The sequence below is a fragment of the Polyergus mexicanus genome, unplaced genomic scaffold (genome assembly GCF_030449975.1).
Source record: "Polyergus mexicanus isolate NDT 795.1 unplaced genomic scaffold, iyPolMexi1.0 SCAF_11, whole genome shotgun sequence".
Classification (NCBI taxonomy): Eukaryota; Metazoa; Arthropoda; class Insecta; order Hymenoptera; family Formicidae; genus Polyergus; species Polyergus mexicanus.
In genome coordinates, this window is record NW_027223331.1 from 9,152,917 (window position 1) to 9,180,746 (window position 27,830).

A 27,830-nucleotide genomic window follows, 5' to 3' on the forward strand; every position below is an offset into this window, starting at 1 on the left:
CAAAATATTACTAAAAATATGAGAATCAAAAATTGATAAAAGATATATGTGAATACATACATATATATATATATATATATATATATATATATATATATATATATATATATATATGCGTGTGAAATTTATATATTGTACACATAATATATAACATAAATTTTTTCGGAAAGAATATACGGAATATATATACATATATATTTCAGTTATTACTTAGAGTTGAAAATAATATTAACACGTAATTAATAATTATATTTAATACTCATATATATATATATATATATATATATATATATATATATATATATATATCACAATTCCATTAAAAGCCATAACTGCTTAAAATTAATAATTAGTAATTTTATGATTGGAAACTTATCACATTGTGCCATTTGCACATAAATCCCAATTATTAAGAGTCCGATTTGATCCTGTAAAATAAGTAGATCTTTTAAATTATAATATGCATTTAGCGTTTACGTGTCACAAAACACATTAAAGAAAAATTATGTTTGATGAAATCGTAGATATATAACGATGATAAAATCATCATATTTTATTTGTGTGTACTTTTGTACGATGTTTTTTTTTTTTTATTTGCATAAATATTAGAGACACGCGATTAGATGTAATCACGCAACTCTTGTTCACTTGTTAAATAGGCATATCAAGAAAACGCTGTTTAGGTGACAGTCACTTGGCAACAATAATCGATAATATATTACACGGCGAGTTGACTTTTATTGATCAAAAGAAACTACAAATTTCCGGAATGAGATTATGCGCTTTGTCAATCATTATTAACGATTTTGTGTTCTTAACAATCAAGTTTATTCACATTTATTCCGCAGATACAAAGATTTACCTTACAGTGATTTTGTTATATTTTAATATCTAGTAGATAATCTTCACGAGCAATAAAATTTGTATACGTACCTATATTTCATTTATTTTTCATGCAACATTTCTCATGTACTTATTTAATAATTTTTTTTAATATTTGCTTAACAAGGCGCTGTTTGGCAATGCGCTGTTCATCCGCTGTATAATCCGCTTGCGCTATATTATCCTTGATTAGAAGTGGATATGAGAAATATTTAAAGAGATCTATCTTTTCCTTAATAACAACACACGTGGTTCGAAAGGGTGAGCATGATGGTAATCCTTTTGAACTGTATCACGCTCGGGATGTATCAGCCGTGCGTGGATGACCAGTGCGTAACAAATCGATGTAAGATACTGCAGGTACGTACTTATCCCTTATCCCGCGACATGCTACAGCTGGCTGGTGAAAGAAACGGATAATCCGCGTTATCGCGTTGCGGCTTTGAGAAAGTAGAGTGTAGCGCATCGAGCTTATTTGAATGGGAGCCATTTCCATAAGAACGATTCGCGATCTCGTCTCGCATTTGCATGCCAGAACGGAAAATGCCGATATCGGAATCGGGATATTTACAATTCAATTAAGCCAACTTACGGGTGGGGGGAAAGAGAAAGACACCATAACAGCGACGATTACACAACGCGCCAATAAGCAAATTAATCGATCGCGCATCTTGACACGGTTTCCGGCCGGCTCGCAATTAGTCTAGCAAAGGAAGAGGAGGAGGAGGAGAAGGATGGGATGGGAAAGAGATGAGAAAATTACTGATACGGCATGGCCGTTAATCGAATCCTCTAGTTAAGTGCTCGTAATCAATCACGGCAAATTACGTCGATCGCACTCCCTGTTCTAATCAAGCCGCATTCCTCCTACCTATTTCTTCCAGATGTTCGATGATATCATTTTTGCCTTCTTCGCCCTGGAGATGACTATAAAGATGGTGGCGATGGGGATTTACGGTAGAGGAACTTATCTCGCGGATTCCTGGAATAGATTAGATTTCTTTATAGTGGGAGCTGGGTGAGTACTTTTTTTCGTTTGCTTGTATGCTTTATTATATTTTTTAATTTTGATTGTCATTCTTTTGAAATATATTTTTATTGTAAAATCTATGAGAAGTATATTCGCGATAATGTGTAGTAACTTATAAGATCGACAACTTTAAAAAAATAAGATTGCTGCGATCGAAAAAAATATCAAAAGTGTTTAAGAAGTATGGACAGCAAACACTAAAGAAGACATCTGTTTGAACTTGCTTGTAGCGCTTTGGAATACTGCTTAAATGTGGAAAATATGAATCTGTCAGCCATACGAACGATAAGGGTTTTAAGGCCGTTACGAGCGATCAATCGTATACCAAGTAAGTACGAGATCTTCGCAATATGTCACAAATCTTAACGGTTGACATTTAACTTCGATTTGTTCTCGTCGTCGATTTTACGATGCGTGTAACTGGGGGCGTGTAACTGCCGCTTGTAGATCCTAGCATATTCACGGTTGATTTTATCTTGAAATTGAAATGAAGCAAAGGCAAGGGTGTACAATATCGATCAAGAATAAGTAAAGTTGCAGCATGAAGATATAATAATAAGTTACAGACTTGGTTTTTTTTTTTTTTTTTTTTAGAGAATAATCATACTGAGAATTAGTTAATGTATATCTATGATTAATATTACAATCGGATAATTTAAATCGCCATATGACATATATTTTTAAATTGTCACGAATATTTATAGAATAATAAAAGAATAAAAGCAATATATCAAGCTATTTCAGTAAATCTAAAGAAGATTCTGTAAGCCAAATCGGTATTGTTTCGATTCGAGGAATTTTATAAATTTCTAAATTATTTTTATAAATTCATAATTCATATTTAAATAAATGTTTATAAATTTATCAATCCTCAACCATACACACTTATTTATCAAATATTTATGAAACATTATTTTTACGAAATCCTCGATAGGTATGCGGATATTGGTGATGCTGCTACTCGATACTCTTCCCATGCTGGGCAACGTCCTGTTACTGTGTTTCTTCGTCTTCTTCATATTCGGCATCGTCGGCGTGCAACTGTGGGAGGGCATATTACGCCAGCGTTGCTTCCTCAAGGCTCTACCCAACGTCAAGTATCCCGAGTAAGTCGGCGAGAATCTTAAGCCGACGATTTGTTCGGTTATTCGATTCAATCGATTATTATTATTTTTTGTTTTGCGAATGTCCGACTTCGATTTTTCACGTTATTACGCCTCACACTGCATCGCATCTCGTTAATTTTTTTTCGCTGTCTATCTTTCGATCGCTGTGCAATTTTCAAAGGCGGCATTACACATGCCTTCGTTCGAATGCCGAGCATGCATTTTTTTCGGCAAGATACGCGAAACCTCAACGATTCGTATTCGACAATTGCCGTTATTAAAAGCATTTTTCGCAATACTGTATTTTGAATACAATGGACAGTAAAATTTTGTGTATCAACTCGAAACAATACTCAACCGTGACAATTTTTATATCCGAAGCTTGCATTATCGTAAAAATTACATTTGCCATATATCCGAAACACACTTTTGTACTGTTTGCAATATTTCTATTTTGGGATCTTTTGCAATAATATACTTCGAATATATAATAAACGCTAATTCGGAAATTCTTATTTACGTTATCTCAATATGGATATTAGCGTTTATTGTATTCAAAGCATGCTATTGCATAACATTTGTATTATTCTACAATTTTTTATCAAACAGATTTTTGCTTAGATATAGTATTTTGATTTTTTTTCACATGCTTGCAATTTATTTTTATCGCTTAAAACAATCGTTATATCGAACGCACTTCCTCGGGATTTTAATTATGAGATTTGTGAGGATACGATATAATCTCTCGAAAATTCGCGAGCGCGGCGAGAACTGATTACAGATATTTGTGATTCGGCATCGAGTAAACGACTTGATGTATCGGGCGATTCGCTTCCATAATACCCAACCAATTTATCATATACCAGATTGCATGACGAGTAGCTCGAGTTGTCGCAAAGCATTGCTTGCCGAGTTTCTCTCGCTGTAAATTTAACGCTCCGCTCTTTTTCGCTCTACGTTTTTTGTCTTTCGCAAGTACTATTTTGCGCTCGATCTTGCTATTATTAGACATCGATATCTATTCAAAATACAGTGCAAACTTCCATAACTCGCGTTCACTCTGCTCGGCTTATCACGAAACTACCCGCAAATAGCTGGTCATGAAAATAAATAATTAAACAGTTTATGTATATATATGTATAATATTATGTATAATAATATTACGTTATATCGCGAATAGAGCGGAAAATTTATCTCACGGATATACTTTTTTTTCTTATATTTTTTAAATTCTTTTCCTATTTTTACGAAAATATTTATAATTATTAGTGTATCTGATGTATGCGACATCTCTATCTAAATATAAAAAATTTTAATAATATTTTTAATAATATTTTCCTATAGTAGCTTATTTAGAAATTCACGCGTATGAAAATTGAAAATTTTACATAAAATAGGTTGCAAGTTGTCAAACATAATTAAATATAGTTTCAGAAGGCAAGTTATGTTTTTCTGAATAATATTCTTTTCTATTTAAAAAAAAAGCACAAATGTTAAAATAATTTTAACAACATAACACTCTAACAGCATCCTTCTTTCTGCAAATCTTCATATCGATTATCTTCGTATCGATTTGGCTGAATTGTGTTGGCGCGTTCTACATAAGGAAGATATTATCAATAGCGAGAAAGGAACCAGAAAAAGTTCGTGAGAAGCCCTGTAAATGGATCTGTACATTCTACTTCTTGAACTTTTGCTTTACAAGAATATCATGTTAGGCGATCTAAAAATGTTCTATTTCTCACTCTCTTCCCTCTTTCTTTTTCTTTCCCTTTCTCTGTTTTTCTCTTTCTTCTTCTCCTCGTGACTATAAAAAAGCAAATTAGACATGTAAGTACATGACCCCAGGGAGGCAGTGACAGGCTATTATTTCGCTGTTGCAGGTTACTCTCGGACGAGTACTCGGTTCGATCACGCATTTAGTAAGCTCTAGTAGAGAACAATGTGCTGTACATATATATATATATATATATATATATATATATATATATCTTTCTATCTCAATAATACATACTTCTATGAATCACAGAATATACATACACGTGGAATCCATATGTACATATATGTATATACATGCAACCATATGTGATGTGCATATGTATATCTATATTATTTCTCTTTCTCTCACTTCTTCTTTCTTCCCACTCGCCCCCTCACGTCTATCTCTTTTCTCTCTTAATCACTGTACCAATGAGCAAAATGTACCATAGTATGTATTCACATAGAGCATGTCGACTCGACCGTTGATGAATAAAAAATACTATTTTAATAAAATACTTTGACTGTAAATTGACGAGATGATGATTTCAAGGATCCCAAGAGCGAGAAGTGAAATCGATCCTTCTGAACTTTGAAATAATATTTTAGTGTCCGGGTTACTTCACGGTCTCTACACTTAGTGTCTGGCATTAAAGTTCTCTTCGACATATATCCGCTGTATATACATGTAAATCATACGATTCGGAAAAATGGAAGATACACGATGATGGAGGAATGAAGAAACCATATAATTTTGTGTTGACGGTCCAAAACTTTCACGTTTTTCCACGAGATTACTGTATTCCGAGATCTCTTTGATTACTTCGATGCACGAATCGATGTTCTTTTCCTTCTCTGCTCTGGACATACACATGATATGATCTTTCGTGGCTCGTATCTTAGTCTCTCTCTCTCTCTCTCTCTCTCTCTCTCTCTCTCTCTCTCTCTCTTCTCTTTTTCTTTCTCCGCTTTTCTATTTTATCCTCCCTCAGCGTGTCTAGTCAGTAACGATGCTTTCTGCATATGTGAACTATCGTTTAAACAACTCTGTGTGTACGTATGCGTGTGTGCGTATGATATTGGTCTCTATGATTTCACTACATCGCCTCACTTTCATGATAATGTATCGTTTTGTTATACAGGCTGTGTCGGATTTAATATCTCGTATATTAAATAGCTTTAAAGGATTTTTAGATTGTAAATTTGAGATTTTCCACGTAAATGGAAAGTTTTTAATGAAAATTTTTAATCTTTTACGGTTCAAAAATAATCGACACTTGAATATTCTTGTTAAGGAAAAATCGACACTCTACATCTTGAGACACCCTGCGCGAGCATCCTACATATAAATGACGTTATCATCAATAACTATGATTACAAATCGAATTCTAAACGAACTTTATCGCGCATTTTAAAATCTTACATAGATGCATACTTGAAATTCTTGCCTCGCGCGCGAGTCATTTCAATTCCAAGCTCACGTAGCGATGAAGATAGCGTAGCGGGAGAAGTAGGCTCCATAAAGTTCTAAGCCCAAGCCCAGAGAGAGAGAGCTAATTAAACACGCGGTGCTCGCGCGGTCTATTCCGGTATACGTAGCAGCTATTTTCGAACGTTTATCGACTTACTGCCGTTCCTGTGCCCTGGTAGCGCAGCGCTGGAACCTCGCGGATAACGATGGCCCTGGAAGCGATATCAATTTGCAATTTTTCTATAAGCCAAATATACACCTGTTCTCCTGAGAAGACGTTAACATCCATCTCTCGAAATTATAAGAGAAGCCAGTAATTTTTGCGAGTATCACAGCAATAATATCAGCGTATCTCATAGCAATAATGTTTGACACTGACTCAGATTTTTTTGAAGAAAGCAAAAACGTGAATGCATTTTTTTACTTAATAACCGAGGATTTTTTTAATTATTATATATCCGTCATATTTCGTCTCATATGTGTAACAACATTGAGATGCTATTGCTAATCGCGAAGAACTCGTTGCAAAATACGCACGCATGCGACAAGACGACCAGATTATTATGAGATCTTTGTTCTAAAAAACGGTTTTTTTTTTCTTATTGTGAAAAAGACATAATATATACGAACCGCAGAATTCTGTTGTAAAGATACATGTGTAAAAACTCAAATTTATTAAATTACGTTATTTTGACAATTATTTTGTGTCTATCAATTTTCCCAACGAATTTTAAAAATTTCTTTGCAAACATATTTCACGATTAATTTTAAATTGGATCAATTTGGCGTCAAGAGAGAATATGAGCACGAATACGAAAGTTTATCAAAAGTTGGAGCAAAACGAGACATTATGGGGATTGAGTGGTCAAACGGGACATACATATTGTTTAAAAGTAGGACATCTGGTCATCTTATATACAAGAGGATGTAGAACGATCGGCACGATCAGCACCGCGAGTACAAACGAGTGAAGCGCACGCCTTATACAAGACGCGGGCACGCAAATTAAGGGAAGCATAGAGGCGATCACGTGCACACTGCTGATTAAGCATATATAGCGTGTGTGTTTAGATAGCATAGGAGTTGTGTCGCATAATCTTAGAAAATATAGCTATTCCTCGTATCGATATTCCTCTGTCGCGCAATTTTTTCTGTTCGGTCAATAAATTACATCATAATATTCGTTTTCAGATTTTATTTAAAGAATGATATTTTACGGAGAGAACAGCTTTGCGTTATAAAAATTAAAAATGTCAAGCGCGAGATAAATCATTTTATTTTTACTACGCGAAAAGACATGATTATTAATCATGTGAATATCTAAGAATTCAGAAGAAATGGCGTCAAAATGTTATGTGATAGAGGAATATAATGGAGTTTGAAGAAAAATAGCGCAGTGTTTTCGAATCTCAAGGAGTATAGCATAAAAATTGGAATTATTTATTATTGGTTATGAAAACACGTATTTGTTCTTATTTCGTGCACATCATATTTGTTCAAGGTTATTCGCATATACAGCATTTTATTACCATTATTATTTCAATTTTCACTTCTTATTTCACATATATATATATATAATTTTAATATCTAATATCTATAATAACTCTTAATGTCTAATATAAGAACGATATCAAATAAATACTTATTCTTTACCATATTAAATATTCGGTTCTCGATTTCATCCAAAGCTCGATATCTTTCGTGCTTCTCTAAGATTAGGATTTCAATCATGTGACTCGACATTATTATAACATATATAACTTGTAATTTTAATATTTATCATGTTTTTTTTTAATTCTTGATACTTATATATGATTCGATATCGCAGTCTATGCGAAGAATATTAATTGAGTGTTTCTTTTCGCACACTTGCCGACTATTTTCGACGTGATACACGCGTGCACGCAAACTCGGTCTACATCTGCATTTATACCTATATTTCTCTCAATCATTGCGCACGTACATTGTATATCACATCTATATACGTGTACGTATATATATTATATGAGGTGTCCGAGAATCATCGAACGAGCTTGTCCATCAGTGATATAAACAGGGTCGAAAATGTAAGCGTGATACAGAAAACTGACAAGAGAACTCGCCCGATTTTCCGAACAATCCGTGCTTTATTCGTAGCGATCTCAAAGCGAATATCACGTTAAGTACGTTGTATCGATTTGACGAATCAATGCCATACGGCAGTGTCACGCCGACAATAATTTGTGCGGCGTAGGTCGTTTATTCGATTTCATTCGAATGCATACACAACCTTCAGTATCTATAGCTACAGGAAAGCTACTTCAATCGATTGCATTTACATATTTTTGATTCCAATATCCATTTACGCAAGAAGCCGCACTGGAAGCTCCTCCGGTAATTCCGCGACCCTCTGTATATTATATATATCATGAATATATGAATATTATATGTATATATGGGATGATTCACGAAAAACTGCTATCTAAAATAACTGCTTATTTATGACTCGGTTCAATTTCTTTCTTCAAAGCATAGGCATGTTGTATATGCGTGCGTGCGTGCGTGCGCGCGTGTGTGTGTGTTTGTGTGTGTAGTGTAGTGCAGTGTAGTGTTTGGAATGTTTAAATCATTTAAAATAATTTATCATTGAATTTATTTTTTATCGTCAACAAGATTTTTTATATCTTCAAAAATGTAAAGTATAGAAACTTTCGTGCACTCAACGCATTATTCCGCGCAAACACGCTTTATTTTTCGTTTCAAAATTTTTTTTTTTTCGTTAGTGAATAAAAAGTTATTTTAGATAGCCGTTTGTAAAAATTTATCCTTTACATACATATTGTACCATATATGCTATATATAATACTATACTTATATATTATATAAAACACGCTGCATATCTACCTATATACAATGTACGCATAAACGAAGCATGCGAAGAGTGCATCCGTGCATAATAAGGCATATGTACGCAAGTCTTTAAACTTAAGGATCTATGCGAAGATTGATAATGTGTAATCGTTGCTTCGTTGATTTTCCAGTGATCTGGAGAAGTATTTCGAGTATCAGGGTCAAGATTACATTTGCTCGCGTCCCGACGATAGCGGGATGCACTCCTGCGGTGATCTGCCGCCGCTTAAATTTGGTGAGTATATCTTTCGTCTTACACAAAGCTTTAAAGGTACGAATTTGTGCAATAATATTATATAATATATACTTATCTTTCAATTTTAATTTTCCAACATTTAATAATTAACTTATTATTTAATAATTATAAGATTATATGAAATTTTAATAATTTTTTTATGCAAAAGGTTTTTAAAATCCATATTTACGCAGCTTAATCCAGCGCATTTTATAAATTCGCTTTTAATGTGACAGATGCTTTAAGAGATATAGTGTCGAGAGTTTTCTGCATTTTGAGTTCTGAAATTTTAAATATGCCACATATTACTATATATTTTGGGATGAAAATTATCAAATGCTCGATCAAATAATCAAACGCCGATCGCGTTTCTCGCATTCAGGAAACTTGGTGTGCAACAATACAGCTGTGCCAAATAGTAATGTCACGTTCATCAATAATGACACCTGCGTTAATTGGAACTACTACTACACCGAGTGCAAGGGCCAGGGCAACAATCCATTCCAAGGAACAATTTCATTCGATAACATCGGTCTCGCCTGGGTCGCCATATTTCTTGTGAGCGCTCCCGTTACTCGTCCTACATTCGTTCAGATACAAATAATTCACACATGCATGTGTATATGTACTCACGTGTATAGGTATACGTGTGTATACATATGCGCAGAATAGAATATTTCTTTCATTTAAGTAATGTACTTTTATATAGTGTTTGAAAGAGTCGGTAGATGCGGATCGCACACATTAATCTATGATAAAGAAAAATTATTCTATCGGCGATATTGAGGACAAATTGCCTTTCATTCGATAAGATGTTATCGCGAGTGAATGATGTAAAGAGAAAATAAACTTTATATCTCTAGATGATATTAATGTACGAAACTTAATTGAAATATATCTTTTAATTTCTTTCTTCGCGGTTGTAGCATGATCTTTATGTACAAACTTCTTAATTTTTTACAAAATTTCGCCAATGGTGCGTTTCGATATATATTTTTGGCATAAACATTCTTAATTTATTGATCAATTCATTACTATCTCGTCGTAATCCCGAGTAGCGCAACCGTGTCAATTTGCAGGTAATTAGTCTTGAAGGATGGACGGACATAATGTATTACGTACAGGACGCCCACTCCTTCTGGGACTGGATATACTTCGTTCTCCTAATAGTGGTAAGTGCTCCATTTCCTATTTCAGCGCTTGTAATATGTAAAATATAATGAATGAATCATGATGAATGAATCATCAGAAATAATGAGAAGAAAGGCCAATTGGAGCCCATACGCGATTCTTCGAGCGTAAAAAACAAAATTTGACTTCATACGGTGTACATTAACAATATATTAATATCATTTTTCTACGAGAAAGCAGCGATAATAATATTATAATATAAAACAAAGACGTAAGAGATCATTGCGAGGGCTAATGAATCAAGGGAGGCCCGCATTTGCAGATCGGCTCCTTCTTCATGATCAATCTCTGCTTGGTCGTGATTGCGACGCAATTTTCGGAAACGAAGAAACGGGAGATGGAGAGGATGAAGCTGGAACGCGCTCGCTATCATTCGACCTCGACGCTCGCGTCGTCCACGAATACCTCGGAGCCTACTACTTGTTACGCTGAAATCGTCAAGTGGGTACTCGTCGTCGTTGCATCCCGAGGACGTTATTCGCGCGTGTCTTCTCTCGTCGGTGTTTGCTCGTCCGCGAAATATTTTTCTCGACGCGCTCTCTCTCTCTTTTTTTTTTTTTTTTTTTTTTTTTACACCAAGATGACAACTCGACGTCTCTTTTCGCAGATACATCGCCCATCTCTGGCGACGGGGTAAACGAAGACTGATGAAGCGATATCGTCTGTGGCTGTATAAGAAACAGCAGAAGCGCGATCAGAATCTTCTCAAAGAACAGCAGAGCCAAACGATTCGCTCGAATGCCGTTGCTGGCGGACTGAATCGAGTACCGGGTGGTGAGTGCCTTTTATCTTATGAAACGAAATGAAAATTTAGTTGAGATCCCAAAAAAAAAAAAAAATATATATATATATATATACAATATAATCAAAGATAAAAAAAAATATATAGCTAATTAAAAATTTAAAAATTCTTACGTTAAAATATCGAGATTCAAATCCTCTCGAAATTTGTTGCAATACGCAGATAGAAGGTTGCATCATGGAAGATGTCCACGGCTCCTCGCCGCGTTGGATTATGCCGAACAGCAGCAGCAGCAGCAGCAGCAGCAGCAACAGCAACAATTGCAGATAGCTGCCAGTGCTAACGGCGGATCCGTGGCCGATTTCACCGGCGTTACACCCCCTCTGCAATCGGCGGTAGCCGCCACTATGACCGCCGGCAATAATAGCGGTAACAACGGCGGTGGAAACTTGGGCGTCGCGCCCCGAGCGAGCCCCGAAATTTCCGAGGCCGAAGCCTCCACGAACATGTGCCAAAGATTGAATGCGCATCGCGCCTCCTCCGTGTCTTATAACGGAAACGATAACGCCGTCGTGGGAAACGTGCAGGCCGAGGCAAGTACAGTTATCCCGCACGTCAGACATGCATGCAAAAACGCGTCACGAGACGCTTCTTTATGTATCAAAGACGAATGGTGTAATTGAAGTCAGGTAATTAAACGTCGAAATAATTGTTCAATAATATAATGGTTAATTAATTATTTAATTTATTCATCTATAATCATATCAATATGATACAAAGTTGAGAATATTGATTTTATTATTGGAAATTTATATATAACGTTACCTCATTTTTCCGGTTTCAATTACGTCATGAGTTTTTATATTACATCGTGAGTTTTTATTTTCTAGAAATGTTACATTCAACTTTAACTCTCGCAGACAACTTTGTAGACACGCAGTAACATCGACTCGTTTAGCGCTTTTTCTCTTCGCTAATATTAATTTTCTGTTTTATAATAACAGTAGCCGTATCTCATAATGATTATACCGTACATGCTTCGTATGTACAATAAAATAACAGCGTTTACGCTTCATCGCATTAGATTACCGGGTCATCGATTCTTAGTGCTCGTCAATAAAGAGTACATAGTTTGCGCAACAAGAACGATGATCTTTAGGCACGTAAAGTTTCTCTCCCCTTAATGCTACAAGTTTGGGCCGAAAACGGTTACGAGAAAGAGAAAGCGTCGGTCGTAGTGTATGACACGCATAATGTATGCTTGATTGATTCGCCTTCTAGACAAACAGCACGTTGTTGAGTCCGCCATGTACGCATTATCGGAGAAGAAGCAGCGTAATGTTTAGCGACGTGGTACTGCTCCATGGCAGCAATAATGTCGGGAATGCGTTGCAGCCGGGGACGACGGTGACGCCAGGTGAGCGTAACGTCTGCTCGAGCGAGAAGATGACGCAGACAGGCGACGGTAACGTTTGGTCCAGTCCGCTGCCGGACCACACGCAGGTAATTTCCACTAGTCGCCGCGCTATATACAGTCTAGAAGTCGAGAAGTCTCTCTTTCTTCGCTCAAAGTGCGTTCCATCGCAGATGCAGGCCGAATTGAGTGGCAACGAGGCTATGACGTGTCAGGAATTGCTGGCTCTCAGCGGTGCTCTCAGCGCTGCCCTGCCCACTGGTCAATTGGCCCTCGATTCGTTTCTAAACTCCCTCACAAAAGGCAAGTTCATACTTGATGTACATCGAAAAAAAAAACCCTCAAATTTACAATGTTGTTTAAAAGAATCAAAATATATTACGTATACATTTTTGAAAGATATTATAATTTTCAAAGTGCGTAATAATATATTATAATAATTTATAATAATATTAAATTTTTTAGATATATATTTTGCCGATTTACCAATGTGTGTTTTAAAAAGCTCTGAAACATTCGTCGCTTAAAAAAAGAGAATTTCTCTTATAATTTTAGAAGTATATAATTACTTACGAGCGATCTAATAAAAAACGCCAACATCGAAATGAATTACGTGTATTCGATAGGTATAACGGATCGTCACATCACGTTGGAGGATCGCACGCAGTGGTTGACGTCCGACGTTGACAATTGTTCCTGTTGCTGCGAGCTGCAGGGCGATCAGTGGCCGGACGACGGTGAAAAATGGCAAAAGTCCTCGCGGGTCAGACGATTCTTAAGAGGCGCCGGGAGCTGCTGCTGCGGCACGTTGCGCTCCATACAACGATGCATCAAGAAGCTTGTCGAGCACAAATATTTCCAGCAGGGTATTCTTCTGGCGATACTCATTAATACTTTGAGCATGGGAATCGAGTATCACAATCAGGTGATTTTTTTACTCGATTTTAAGTATCGCGTATCTCAGATCTTTCCAATGTAATATAATTTTATTACAAACATTTTTTAAATTCAGTTATAAGTTTGATGATATTCTTTGCTTTGATTGTAAAAAGAAAACTATAATAGTAATATAATTTCTATAATCATCTTTCGCCAAGTTAAATTTTCTTTCTCTTGCTCTAAAGATTGTTTCGTAAGGAATGTAATTATGATTATTTTGTTGCGTACAGCCGGAACAATTAACCGTAGCTGTTGAAATAAGCAACATTGTTTTCTCGGCGATCTTCGCGGTGGAGATGTTGCTTAAGATAATAGCGGAAGGCCCATTCGGTTACATTAGCAACGGCTTCAACGTTTTCGATGGTATCGTTGTCGTCCTAAGGTAAGACAATTTCCTTTGTAAATCTTTTTATCACTTTCACTTATTTGAAATAAGCAATATAATATTAAATTGGTATATATTTTAATGATATTTGAGTAACAGTAGTGTTGAGAATAAATGTTATATACATGGAATATATCGAAGCACTTGGTGTCTTGCGATATACATGTACTGTGTCAACGTGATCGTTCAGTTTCACGACCAGTATTCCAATTTTACAAAAAAACCGTTATAGCTCTCTCGTAAAATCCTTCGCGAACAGACTGGTATAACGGACTGCTATAACGCGGTTGCATTCGTGCACCGTCGTCATTTCCAGCGTCGTCGAACTTTGCCAGGCATTCGTAGAGGAGCGCGGCGGCAGTTCCGGTCTGAGCGTGCTGCGTACCTTCCGCCTGCTCAGGATTTTAAAGCTGGTGCGATTCTTGCCGAATCTACGACGGCAGCTCTTCGTCATGCTGCGCACCATGGATAATGTTGCCGTATTCTTTTCTCTTTTAGTACTTTTCATCTTTATATTCAGGTAAGTCGCCGTTCTATTCTCTCGTTCGCATCGGCGACGCTGCCCAGAATTCCGCGCGTCGCTGGATCTTTTCTCCGTTTCCTGTTTTCGTTCCTTTTTTTTTTTTTTTTTTTTTTTTTTTTGTATCGTATATGTGGTCCTCGCCTATTTCGCGAACCGGTATCATCGTCGATGAGATTTATTATCGTAAATAAGTTTGTACGACGACTCCGCGAGGTATCTGCTCGACCGAATCTCTCTGCACGTCGCGTTTACACGGACTACGGGGCGCTGTCGTGTCTTCCTGTTCTAATTATCATCTCATCAACCTAGTAACGTTTGCATGTCTGGTAAGGCGGATCGAAGTTACGAAATTGCCGATAGGGGTTGTCAAACATGTTGGGCAAACGCTTTGAAATATGAAGCGTCGATGAGAGATGATGACATCCTATAACGACATCGGATATTTTGTTTACGAGGGAACTATGAAAGGATTTGATGGGCTCTCTTTGTGTGTTTTATAATAATAGCGAATTTATATCGTCTCCGGGATCACTAGTAGCGGAAGCTATTGTACATTCGGTAATCAAATTTTATCCATGCTATCCGCCAGCTTCATAAAACTAGCGACATAAAAAATATGATATTAGGCTTTGAGTTCTTATATCGTGTTAAAAATTTTTTCCGATTTGAAAAATTTCTCTTTCTTTAAATCTTAAAAGAACAAACATAATCTGTAAAATGTTTTATATTAAAAGTTTAAATTTTTCCTCAAAAAAATACCGTATATATGCGTGTTTGTTAAGTACGATAATACCATAAGGTAATTCCTTTCGGTTCAAAAACTTTTGTTCTTATTTCTCTTGTTTTCTTTTTCTTTTTATTAATAATTCATTGATCGTCGTGCTAAATTTTATTATGTACGCGCATTTTTATAATTTTTAGTACGAAGGTGACGCTGAAGGTGATGTAAGATTCTCGTTGACGCTCGATATTTCGAAAGTAGTTTCTTGCTCGCTTTCACGAGCTTTCGAGCTTTATGAACAAATCGCGCGCCGCTGCTCTTCGAGGCTTACATTTTAGGTGACTGTCTTTCGCGTTCATACCTCTCTCTTCTACTTTATTCGCTTTTACATTGTCTCCGCGCGGCGTATAAGCCGCCATCCAGTTAATGCATATCACATATATATTATATATAGAAATTCTCAAGTTTTTATCACAGCAGTTGTCCCGTGTTTTCGCGTCTCCTAGCATTTCTTTGAGCGGCATATATATTTTCTGACGTTGTTAATGGTAATTGTGACGATGGTATTTGTTGGCACGATCTATTACGGGTTGGGGGGGGGGAGGGGGCAGAAGGAGCGCCTGCTGCCCTCCTTTTATGGCTTGAGGCATATCGAACGTATTTTTTCGACGTTTATATAAATACTTAGAAAATATATCTATATATAAATATATATATATATATATATATATATATATATATATATATATATATACGTATATGAATATATATTTACATGTGTGTGCATGATGCTTTTATGCTGGACGTCTTAGTGACGAGTATGAAGGGCTATATGTATATATATATATATATATATATATATATATATATATATATATATATATATATCTACTATTTCTACATTCCTTTTAGTTTATATTCGTGTATACAAATGAATTTCTCTCGCTGTCACTCTCTATTTCTCTATTATTCTTTCTCTACTTGCTACTATGAGCTATCTAAGCGCTTATATTTAAATGCGTGCGCCTCGGTGTGGCCTCAATATTAGAACGTAGCGAATATGTCGATATATATCTTTCTGCAGGATTACGTATACATATTCGTCTCATAATGCGTAGGATTTCTCGCTATTATATACTTTTCGTGCGTTTACGATGCATTTTACGATCGTTCGATGACCAATTTGCCGCAACCGCCACTCTCGCCGTTGCAACTGATTGCTGATATCTGCCGCAGAAACGTACTTTGCGAACGTTGAAAATATCGACATGTGTTATTTGGATATTTTAAATCTTAATTTATGAATTTATTAAACGCTTAAGTATAAAAGATTGGATTTTGTAATCATTAAGAATTATTTATCGAAAATGATCTATTGAGAGACTACCTAATAATTGTTTCCGGTTGTTTTCTTAACAATTACTTTAAGAATATTTTTTAGGCATTCTTTTTTTATCAAAAGATAGCTAAAATTAATAACTTTGTTATGCATGAAATAGTTTTCACGCGTACTTGTTGAGGAGTTGCGAAGAAAAGACGAAGAAGAATAATACTCGGTAACATCGTTGATGTAAATCCGGACGATTCTTTTCTGCCCGAAACTTTCTTTATGCGAACTTTTGAAATTAAATGCAAAGTTTTCGAAATTATGCAAATGCTCGCGAATACTTCTCTGGTGCTGATCCTTAGAATCAGATATACATTTTTCTCGAGATCCTCGGTCATTCTTAGGTGTGTGCGTTTTGACGCGCGAGACATGCGCGAATGGAGTTTCAAAAGATTCGCTTTAAGAGACTTTTCCTGATCGGCCGCTTTGCATTAAATAATGGATATACTTGCATCAGGAGTAAGCAGGAATACGTTTACTCGGCCAAGTTTTCAGATTACAAGAGATGACGAAAGTTCACGTTAGCATCGATCCGAAGGCATCTGGTTTTCTCGTCAAATGTTTCTAGAGATCAATATCACCATCATACATTCTTTTTTTTTACGAGATACGACGAATGCACGGATATGCATTATACAATATTATTGCAACGCAACAATATCGTAGTAAAGTAAAAGAAATGTCAATCGATCGATTCTGCTCATTCGTTGTATGCTTTTTGACTAAATATACAAAGTGTCACAGAACCGGATGTCTATTTGACTAAAGATGGCAAAGTATCGATAATTATGAAAGTATTCGATACTGACATGATGAGTGTTTATTTTGGAGGAGCAAAATAAAATTAATTAATTCTAATATTAGATTTTATATTGAAATAAATACGTTTCACTTTTTAAGGTACCTTTTATGTTTAAAAATTAATAGCTTGCGACAAATTCTTTTGGGAAGTGTTTTTGATAAAAAAAGTTTATCTCAAAAGATTATCCAGAAAAATATCAACTAAAAGATTATCTAAATTTGTGGCTAAAAGGAAGTCTAACGGTTCTAAAACACCCTGTATATATCTATACATTTTAAATTGATCGGTTACTTGGCCGAATCACGCTTTATTAGTCGTGATTTTGTTTGAATCGAGCTTTATTCTTTCTTTCTCTTTTTTCTCTTTTTCTTTCTTTCTCTCTTTCTTTCTCTTCTTTCTCATTTTGTTCCGGTTTACGTGTATAATATATATATGGATAAGAAAGTACATTGCACGTTTCGTTGTGTTGTAGTATTCTCGGGATGAACCTGTTTGGTTGCAAATTCTGTGAAACGATGAAAGGCAGCTCTGACGTCGAGTGTGATAGGAAAAACTTTGACTCGTTACTCTGGGCTATTGTGACGGTGTTTCAGGTACTTACTAAAAAAAGATACTTTCCCACGTATCTTCTCGAGGACATTTTGATTTCTCTATATACTGTATATTATCTACACACACACACACACACACACACACACACACACACGCACATATATATATATATATATATATATATATATATATATATATATATATATTCTCGTGCGCATGTATACGTTAATATATATATTAACGTTTACCACACACGGCACATTTACATATATATATACGCTAAGTATGCTAAGTATACATTATACTGTCACGTTTGGTTTTTCGAGTTAAAGTCGTACGATCGCAACACTTTATTAAATGATTTCTGAGATCTCAGGTAATGTATACTGGGAGATAAATGCTTTCAAGCATGTCGTCGTTTCTCCGATGAAGGGGAAGGGCAGAAGGAAGCTACTAGTACCGGCTTTACGCGATTGATTTAATAATTAATATTAAAATATACTTAATAAAAAACAATCCTCTAATTTCTATTATTTGATAATAAATATTGGAAGCCATTATTTTTAATATATCTTATTTCTTGCGACATACATTATTTTAGGAAAGAAGGGGTTGAAAAAGAAATCTGATTATAGCTGGTGCTGGCAGCCTATAGAGGTGAGAGGGAGGGGAACATGCGAATTATCTAGATTCGTGGATTTTATTGAAATGGCGTACGATTGCCGGCGATAATTCCGGCGCTTCTCCATTTCTATCCGTTTGCAATGCATTCGTCGCTTTACAAGTGCAACGTGCGATATATATTAATGCGCGCCTCCTATATATTGTCTGCGAGCGCGTCGAGTTGGCTCCCTTCTGGCATGCTTTTGCAAGCAGCTGTTGTCTCTCTGTGTGTTGATAACGGTGAGCGAAATCCCCTGCATCTTGCGAGAGTGTTTCTTTCATATTGCCACTTGATAGAATATCTTATTGTTAGATAGAATTATTATTAGAGCTAATGACACTCGAATATTCGAATTCAAAATGCACGGATATGTAATATCCGGTATCGGTATTACATTCAGTACACGTGTTTTACCCAAGAGTAATAGACATTCATATTTGTTTAATGCAGAAAATTAATAATTAGTATATAATAATTGAATGTACAATCACTGCGTAATTATGTTGAGTTGTAATGAGAAATGAATTAAATATACGCTATATAAAGTTATGCGATCTTTCATCATACTCATACGTTGATTATGTAAAACTATGTATATGATTCAGAACACCCGAATATTATTCGTACATAAAGCCTCGAATAGCCGGGATAGATATTTGTACATGTTAATATTCGATTAGCTCTAATAATTATCGAAATTTGCATAATTTTTGAATGCATTAGATGAAAAAAAGAATGATTTAATTTCTAATCATATAATACTCTACTATAAATAATATATTCAGGAATTTTTAGATCTTGTTTCTAAAAATATTTACCTGGATATCTATGGTGCAGAACTAATCCAATTTTTTAAGAAAACGATATTGGAAAAAAAGAATCAATAATTATCATTAAAAAATATTATCAAAAATATTTTTCAGATCATGTAATGTATCAAATTTATTAATAGTATATACATAATTGTATATATACATTAAATATTAAATATGATTTTGATCCAGATGTATCAAATACCAAGAAGTATTTTTCGAAGTTCAAGAATGCAGGCGTTTTCGCTCAAGTATCGAGAAAACTTTGTCTAGACGCTTCGCGCATTTTCATTCGCTGCTTATTCCTGTTGTCAGCGATATTGAAATTGCTTTTGATATTATTATATTGATGTTATCGGAGTAGATGGTTTAGTTTTAGTGCTCGTTGTGTTCCATTACGATTTTTGACGACCGTAGGAAACATCGAAATTAAAATCAATATCTAGGAATTCCGCCAATAATCTCGGAACGATTTCAAACGGCAGTTTAAAAATTTCAAGTTTAATCTAATAGGAATTTAATACAGGCGATTCGGTCGATTGTTTCCATACGTTCGTTGCATGTCAATGGACGATAAGAATCAATTATATGCCCAAACGATGAGTAACAGCGCAAACAATACAAATGTCTATAAACTGTAAGTCACGTGGAATCATACAAATGTTTAAAAGACATGATAAAGTTGTTTAAAAGACATGTTGATGTCGTTTTGACAATTTTCTCGAGACATTTGTGTTGTTTGACAGTTATCTTAGGATCGCCCGGAAAAATTGTCGCATCCTGCCTAAATGACACTTCCTGATAAATGACCCTTCTAAGATTACCGGGCGATCCGTGGGATTGGCTCCCTGCCCTGACTTGGAGCGCAATATATTGAAGAAAATAACCCTCTTGATTCATATCGTGCAACTCGCACTTTCTGCATGCGACGTGTGCTTTTATAGACAGTTGGTCGCCACTTGTTGTCGTTGTTGCCGTCATTTCTTACCGCGTTATGTACGACACCTTGCTGCATATTACATTTCCTCGTCACGCGAGGATTTGACATTCATATATATCTCTCACTACTGATCAGACCTCTGTCAGTTATACTGCTAAAAAGAAACGCCGCGATCGACGATCGACAGATCTCCTCGTATGTCATATGTCAGTTCACATGACATCGTGGCGATACAAACAATAAATGAAGCCGATTGTTCTCTGCTTCGCGAAGAAAATTAGCAGCGATCATGTGCCGTATAAGCAGCTTGTGTCGGCGCTCGTACTCTTCTTTTAACTTTTTACACTTTACTTATTAGAATTATTACGCACTCTGTATATTCGTGAACGACGCCTCGATATCACGTCACACATTTTTAACAGTGTAGCACACTAAACTGTTATTACACGCTTACTCTCTTTTCTGTCTTCTTTGACTTCATTATACTTCACCACTTACGACATTTACACTTCTCTCTTTGTACTTTCCTTTTCCCCCCCTCTCTCTCTCTCTCTCTCTCTCTCTCTTTTTCTTTTTTCCGTTCTATCAGTAACTTTTCTGTCACTTTTTCTCTTAAACGCCCACGATTCGAGCGTAAAAAAAAACTTCGTTCCGAATTATACAATACGTGCGTGAAATATCGACTCGACCCGATAGGAGCATCGCCGCGTCACAAATCTAAAAATGCTACCACTCGAGGAACCGAGACGAGACCATGTGTCCATCGAACACGAATGACACAAATGCGTTAAAGAAAAAAACTTATATAATATACCAACTACATACCAAAAATGGCTTAACACGTAGATAATTACAAAAAGACCGAATAATTACATAGTTTTTATTTTTGTTTTATCATTATGTTATCGCATGCATATTTGCATCTTTTTGAAATAAATTCTTTTAAAATATAATCACTCTACAATAATATTTTCTTATACAATATTAAAAATATTATATACTTATTCCACGAGAAAGAGAATGCTTTTATTTAGAACATGAATCAAATTTGATCCAGTCTTTTATTCCAATTTTTTAGTAGCCCAAGTTTCATCAGGACATTATGGTAGTCCGAAAGGATTAATTAGTATTTCTTGTTAGTCATATAGTAGAGAAACATCTTTTTTACTTTATTCTAGAGATACAAACCAGATATAGATCGCGCAAGGCACGTAACATCGTATTGATATTGCAGACTCGGTAGATTTGTGCGTACCTTTTGCAAATACTCGCTCTACAAGAGAGAAAGAGAGAGTTCGCCGTAATACATATTATACATATATCGTATCTCAGCGTATTAGACGATTATACATATATTTATGCTTGACAATTATACCCTTTTTTCCACTTCTCGCAAACGTTCGTGACATTCTGCAACAACAGGTATCTTGCCTCTATCCATTCTTCTTTTCTCGCTACTATCGCGTTTTTCGCGGAGCTTTTCTCGCGCCGTTTATTTTCACACGGTACCTGTAAAGTGTGTGTGCGGATATCTATTGGCCACGGCCGAGAGATGATTTAAAGCTCGTCATATTTGCAGAGCGCGTTCGGCGTCGATTTCGCTTTCAACGTCAACAAAACGAAATTCGCAAGAAAAATTAGCCGACGCGACGGAATGGATAATTGACGAGCTTGACAGATGATTCTTTTGCGTATGCGCGTCCGAATAACTATTTATCATGAGATACGCAGACTAAACGTCATATACCGAGTTAAAGTCAATTATTGTTCCAACATACGTTCTAAAATTAACTTTATTGATTGCTCATGTAAAACATTAAGTAATTATTATAATATGCACGTATGATATGTTATATCGAGGAATTATATAATGATGCAAACATATGAAATTCTAATTTATGTCTAAATTTATATCTAATTGATGTTTTTCGGGCAAAAAAATAAAGAAAAATGCTCGGGAGAAGTAAATATATTCAAAGAAAAGAATTTTTAAATTATTTTTTACCAAAAGAAGAGTGCAAATTTTTTAAACTTTGATTTTTGTTCCTTTTTATTCCGTCCCGTCGTATAAAGTCCGTTACAACTGCACAAAGTTGATATGATTCGTTCACAACTCATAAATGTATACCTACCATATTTTACACGCATACATCTAATCTATATTGTGCAAATACAAGATACATATGTTTATTTATACATATATATATATATATATATATATATATACAGACACACCGAATTTGCAGAATGTGTCTGTACGAGCTTCGAGTGACAGTCGTTTTCGCTGTTCTGTCCAACACAATTGCTTAATTTCTCTTATCGATGCGCAGAGTCTCCGCTCTCGAAATTAAACTTATTAAAGTTACTTTGAATCTTTTTATGAAAGGAAAAGAGACAGATTGACGACTTTGATTCAAGATTTTAAAATATTGCATTCCAAATTATATCGCGCGATTGTAGTTATGTAAAATCAAGAGAAAAACTTTTCGATTTAATCCTTTAGATGTTAATTTGATACATAAATAAATTTGTTTAAATGCGCTTAAATGTTTTGATGGCAGGCAATATACAATAGTTTAATATAAGATAAAAGTGCTTATAAATATTTATATATATCTAATATATACCTGTTGACGATACAAAAAAATTGAAAAATTCTTGTATTTCACACGCATATACGCATACATATTTAAGAAAAGCTAAAGATATATATTTCTCTTTATAGAAATATTTTTAAAATGTGAGCTTTAAGGATGTATTAGCGGATACAATCGTAGCAAAAAGTAGCTGAAATTCGATATTGATGAATATGTCTACTTCTTATGTAGTTTCAGTATGAGAAATTGCGTGGAATATTACAATTTAATCATAGCTACAGTGTAGACGTGTATTTTTGAATTTCTGTTGTCTTATTACTGAGAATTTCCGAATTTTGTGAATTTTGTGAATCAATTAACTTTTTGCAGTGACGATATCTCAAATTCAACTATTCTCGCAGTGAATTTCGCGTCGGATGACACGACCAATTTTATCAAATTATATTTAATATCTTCTTAACCAGTCAGGGCTTGTTAAATATTATTTAATCAAATATTTCCTCTACATATATATAAATTATAATTCTGTAAATTTTAAACAAATTCTGAATATTATTTCCGTTTGTTTTGGCCATTTGAATCGACGTGGTCACACGTTCTCCATAAGATCACGGGTTAAATCGCTGCGAATTAGAATTGTCACAACTTTTGATCGCTTCAGTGAATCGACTCAGGATTTTTTTATAAGTTTCTGAACATATGTAAGAACATTCTGTACAATTTTAGTTAAATTTCTAATATTTCAAAAATAGATACAAAACATTCTTAAACTCAGATCGTTACTTTAGAATATTTAAAAACGAAAATAACAAATTACAAATTAATGGATAAAAGTGATTTATGTGAGATATTTTTAGCATATATATAGTTTGACACGCGCCATGCAAAGTTTAACTAAAAATCAAGTTATCATAGAATTACATATATCTGAAATTTAGAGATTATGGATTCTACACACACTTTACCGTTAATTTCTATTCTTTTATTTAAATAGTATTTTTTGCCTATTAATTTCATCATAGTCAGCTGTCAGATGCCAATTAGCGATCGATGTTAATGACGTCAATGTTATTATACAATTTTCGTTTATACGTTTATCGACGTAACATTCGCAACGATAGCTTTTTACATTGCCATTACAATCGAGTAAAAAGAAAGTTAATTTATTATACATTTCATACAAATAATAACTGGAATGAGGAAATATACTGTATGATGAGAATGGAGACGCTGTTCGCGATTGTCACAAAGTCCTAGTCCTGTCACAACTCCGATCCGATCCCACCTCTCCCCGTCCTGGAGCTTGGGGCTACTTTAGGCCAGCGGATTGTCTCGGTTGCAGCATCCTAGGAATGTACCTGTTCGGGGGTAAGTTTTGCATGTGGGCGGACCGGAGTCGGCCCTGCACCTGTGCCGAGGTGGTCTCGCGGCACCCAATGTGTCGCTGTGATCGCAAACATTTCAACGACATCGTCTGGGCACTAGTCACTGTCTTTCAGGTACCATTGTTCCCCCCTCTTTTTTACGTTATATACATATAATAGTACATTTTTTACACGTTAAATGCGACATACATATACATATATACACGTGTTTTACGTAATTTACACGGTCTTCTTCTCCTATCTATATATTCGTGTCCACGTTCTCTCTCTTTCTCTGTACAGATCCCAGTCATATTTATATATATTTATATATTTCTTCGTGTTGAGCAAAAACGGACCCCCTCCTCCTTCGACGTGTGATCCTACCGTTTCCCAAGTCCATTTACGCTTCGCGTCCATTTTTGTCTCTTTGTTATCCGTGCCGAGTGTGCGGAGCCTTTAATGGTTGCTTTGTATTTACATGCGTGCAAATGCGGTATATACGTATACATGTCGACGTTTACGTTTACTATTTTGTTTGCTCGCGCAGATCAAACTGCGCGACGACGATTCTACCCACGAGTGTGTTGTAATCTCAGTTCACCTCACACATCATCCATATAAAGCAACTAAGATATAACGTTGCGGAAAACCGATGAAACGAGTTTTTGCTTTTCTATCACGTGTTTCCGTTTATATCTCGATGCTCGATGCAGTCTAATGACTGCATGATTTGATTGTCATCGAATACTTTTCCTAAATTTCTCATTGCGCAATTAATAATTATTATGTATTATTGGCATATCTCTCTGTATTCATTTCTGATATAATGGATATGTTTGTATAATAATTCAAAATAAGTATATTGAGATAAATTGATAAAAAATAAACGTGTTGACAGTTGCATTCCGATTGTATGTGTACGCGTAAAAATCGAATTTCATAGAATATTATTATTAATAATTATAAGAATATATTGCGCATGTATTTAACAATTCTATCAATATTAAATATTAACCATTTAGAATATGTTGAATTAATCTTTTTTTTAGCGATTAGTGAAATTCTTCATTTTTACTCAGCGTAACATTATTAAGCTAGAAAGAGAAGTAGATCAAAGATCTATTACAGAGTTCATAATAATAGATAAGCAAATTACATGTGTAGACGTGAAAAGCTGGCAAAAAGAAAAGAGAAATTCGTGATAGAAAACTCGACGCATGCATAATCACGAAGTATTACAACACTGGTTGGCAAAACGTTTTTTATGCATCTCCATCGGCGAGTATGCAAATTTGGATGCAGTGCAAATACAACGCCGACTTGCTTTGTATGCCAATATATGGTATTCCTCATAATTGCATGTATGTCCAAATATAATTGAAATAAATAAAAATATTTTTAAAAACATCTATGTGTAACGAAATGTGTGTAATGAAAAAATGAATTCTCTGTTTAAACGTGTAGTTCATTCACACACAAACTTTATCGAATTATTTAGCTATTTTTATCTCTTCGTATGTTTCAATATCGCATTGAAACATAAATATAACTGCGCGTCTATGCATAATTCAATATTTGAAATAAGGTAATCGAAACCTTTGGCAACCGCGTAATGATATTTCAATGATTAAATTAATGGTATTCTATTTAATACATATCATAAGATCTTGTTATAAAAATTATATAATTATTAACATTGTGTAAATTAATACGTAAACTTTATTAAATAATATAGCAAAGCTATTTATATGCGAGCGCATATATTTCACAGAGAAGAGTACGTTCTTTAACAAATTGAAAAAAAAAAAAAAAAACGTCTTGCCTATCATGTATGTACCTTATCATAAATAAGTATAGATATTTATGCTATATTATATATGGTATGTAGCGGGAGTTTCTTCCGTTTTTTTCTTTTTATGTAGATCCTTACGCAGGAGGATTGGAACGTCGTTCTCTTCAACGGTATGCAGAAGACATCTCATTGGGCTGCGCTTTACTTCGTAGCGTTAATGACTTTTGGCAATTATGTTCTTTTCAATCTTCTCGTCGCCATTCTCGTCGAAGGTTTCTCATCGGAGGTAGGAATTAAAGAATAATATAGCACATTGCTCGTTTAATTGTTAATTTCTTACGTGAGTATTGTAGAAGGCATATAAAGATGCTTACATATAAATTCGTAACATTTATTTTCTCGATCTGTACGAGGTTTTGATTTTTTGATTGCGTTTCACATTGTGAGTTATTAATGTATTTACTTCACATTTATGTATAATATGTTAATTGGATGGTATATTTCGCAGAGAAACGAGAGGAGAGAACGAGAGCAAAGAGAAATGGCGAAAAAGCTCGCCGCTGGAATAGGCAGCGAGGACGGATCGTCGAGAGTATCGGGATCGCATTCGATCTCTGACAGCGATACGTATACCCAGGTATAATTGCACGCGCGATCTCTCTTCTAATAAATAAATTCTTTTATTTTTTTCGCCGTCCGATTGTTTATTTTCCGTTCTACGCCACGCAAAGAATATAGAAAGAAGAATAAGACGCAAAAGTTGTCCCCATTTTAGATTATTATTTTCTGACGCATTCCGAACATTTTGCAGGAAATAGAGTTATAGATTGTTTTATCTCGGCATGATTTATCTGATAAACGGATTTTCGCAAAATTTTTCTCGGCTTTACGTTGCATCAGTTTTCGTATACGCGATTTGTAGGATCAGAAGAATTCGTGGCAGAGCGCGGAGGAGCTGAGAAAGTACAAGGATAACAGGGAGAAGCAAAACAGCGTGTGGAAACAACGGATGGATGAGCCAAAGTGTAACATTCAGAAAGAGAATAAGATGATGGGTGTGGCTGGTCAGCCGCCGATAATCACTCATACGGCGGCAACTCCTCAAGACTCTCCAAACACTACGTTGGATGTTGGCTACAGAGATCTTAATTGCCGAGCAGTTTATCCCGCTGCTGCCCTTTCGATCGAATCTATCGATCGATCTGGTGTACGTTTTCATTTCAATAATAGACCAGTTGTGCAGGGCAAGCTTTGCGATTGATATTATAATGTGCGATATATGCATACTTATACATATACGAGAATAGAAATTTATCCGTGTTAGATAATAATCAGAGAATTTGATATTTCGATGAAGCTCTCGTAATAATATTTTGAATTCACAAGATTTCTAGTCGCATTCCTTATTAGAATACTAGATTAAAGAAGAACATAACGAGAGAAAATATGTAATAATGATGACAATGCTTTGTGTATTTGCAGAGTCAGTGTAGTATACCCTCGGGATTATTAAAACTGCCCGATGTATCTAACAAAATACCGACAAACAATTTAATAGCTGGTCAATTCCCGAGACGCATAAGCCTCGTTACGGCCGTTGTCAATCCTTCGACGAGAGATTCGAGTTCTAG

The 27,830-nt window shown here is 35.2% G+C and overlaps 1 protein-coding gene across 4 annotated transcripts in view; it reads left to right on the forward strand.

The window, feature by feature from the left end:
• The window catches only part of Ca-alpha1t (Ca[2+]-channel protein alpha[[1]] subunit T), a 47,777-nt gene that overhangs the window by 10,373 nt on the left and 9,574 nt on the right, over window positions 1–27,830 (forward strand). The window contains exons 2-21 of one of the 4 annotated variants that reach the window (XM_070304553.1): window positions 1,130–1,242; window positions 1,767–1,900; window positions 2,143–2,240; window positions 2,847–3,018; window positions 9,268–9,371; window positions 9,754–9,929; window positions 10,451–10,543; window positions 10,825–11,003; window positions 11,170–11,336; window positions 11,527–11,897; window positions 12,586–12,807; window positions 12,898–13,021; window positions 13,345–13,643; window positions 13,888–14,039; window positions 14,359–14,562; window positions 24,383–24,539; window positions 26,330–26,485; window positions 26,708–26,836; window positions 27,122–27,406; window positions 27,682–27,830. In XM_070304553.1, the coding sequence (XP_070160654.1) occupies window positions 1,130–1,242; window positions 1,767–1,900; window positions 2,143–2,240; window positions 2,847–3,018; window positions 9,268–9,371; window positions 9,754–9,929; window positions 10,451–10,543; window positions 10,825–11,003; window positions 11,170–11,336; window positions 11,527–11,897; window positions 12,586–12,807; window positions 12,898–13,021; window positions 13,345–13,643; window positions 13,888–14,039; window positions 14,359–14,562; window positions 24,383–24,539; window positions 26,330–26,485; window positions 26,708–26,836; window positions 27,122–27,406; window positions 27,682–27,830 (3,484 nt within the window). Of the gene's footprint in view, window positions 1–1,129; window positions 1,243–1,766; window positions 1,901–2,142; window positions 2,241–2,846; window positions 3,019–9,267; window positions 9,372–9,753; window positions 9,930–10,450; window positions 10,544–10,824; window positions 11,004–11,169; window positions 11,337–11,526; window positions 11,898–12,585; window positions 12,808–12,891; window positions 13,022–13,344; window positions 13,644–13,887; window positions 14,040–14,358; window positions 14,563–17,947; window positions 18,069–24,382; window positions 24,540–26,329; window positions 26,486–26,707; window positions 26,837–27,121; window positions 27,407–27,681 lie in introns of all 4 variants that reach the window. The other 3 variants (XM_070304554.1, XM_070304552.1, XM_070304555.1) reach the window with 3 other exon arrangements.